At 37.5% G+C, this 448-nt stretch overlaps 1 protein-coding gene across 1 annotated transcript; it reads right to left on the bottom strand.

The window, feature by feature from the left end:
- Positions 1–448, bottom strand: LOC106536906 (uncharacterized; the record flags this gene model as incomplete). The annotated part of the gene is given in 1 exon segment (XM_014034247.1): positions 1–448. A coding segment is annotated over 1 exon segment (448 nt), but the record flags the coding sequence as incomplete, so codon positions are not given.

Below are 448 nucleotides of genomic sequence, written 5' to 3'. Positions count from 1 at the left end.
GAGCTACAGATACGCCGTGTCCTTAAAAATTGTCCCTTAGGTATGTTCCGTTTCATGAATTGTGGATGAAAGGAATTATAATGTAAAATTGAATTCACGTCTGTAGGTTTACGATACAGGGTAGTGTTGACCTCCCCTGTCAGATCCCTATATATTGTTAAATCTAAGAAGTGAATTTCTGTTTTAGAGTGTTCCAGGGTCAATTTAACACATGGATGTGTGTTATTGATGTAATCATAGAATGCCAGCAGGTCTGATTCCGTGCCTTTGAACAAGATCAAAATATCATCTATGTACCTACCATAGTATTTAAGATGATTAATAAAGGGATTGTTGTTATGTACAAATTTACTCTCCCACCAACCCATAAAGAGGCAAGCAAACTGTGGGGCATATTTTGACCCCATGCTCACACCACAAAGCTGCAAATAATACTCTCCATTAAAAG

The sequence above is a fragment of the Austrofundulus limnaeus genome, unplaced genomic scaffold, assembly GCF_001266775.1.
Source record: "Austrofundulus limnaeus strain Quisiro unplaced genomic scaffold, Austrofundulus_limnaeus-1.0 Scaffold2024, whole genome shotgun sequence".
NCBI classification, from domain to species: Eukaryota; Metazoa; Chordata; class Actinopteri; order Cyprinodontiformes; family Rivulidae; genus Austrofundulus; species Austrofundulus limnaeus.
Note: the sequence above shows the minus strand (reverse complement) of the source record. Positions and strands in the feature narration are given on the sequence as shown.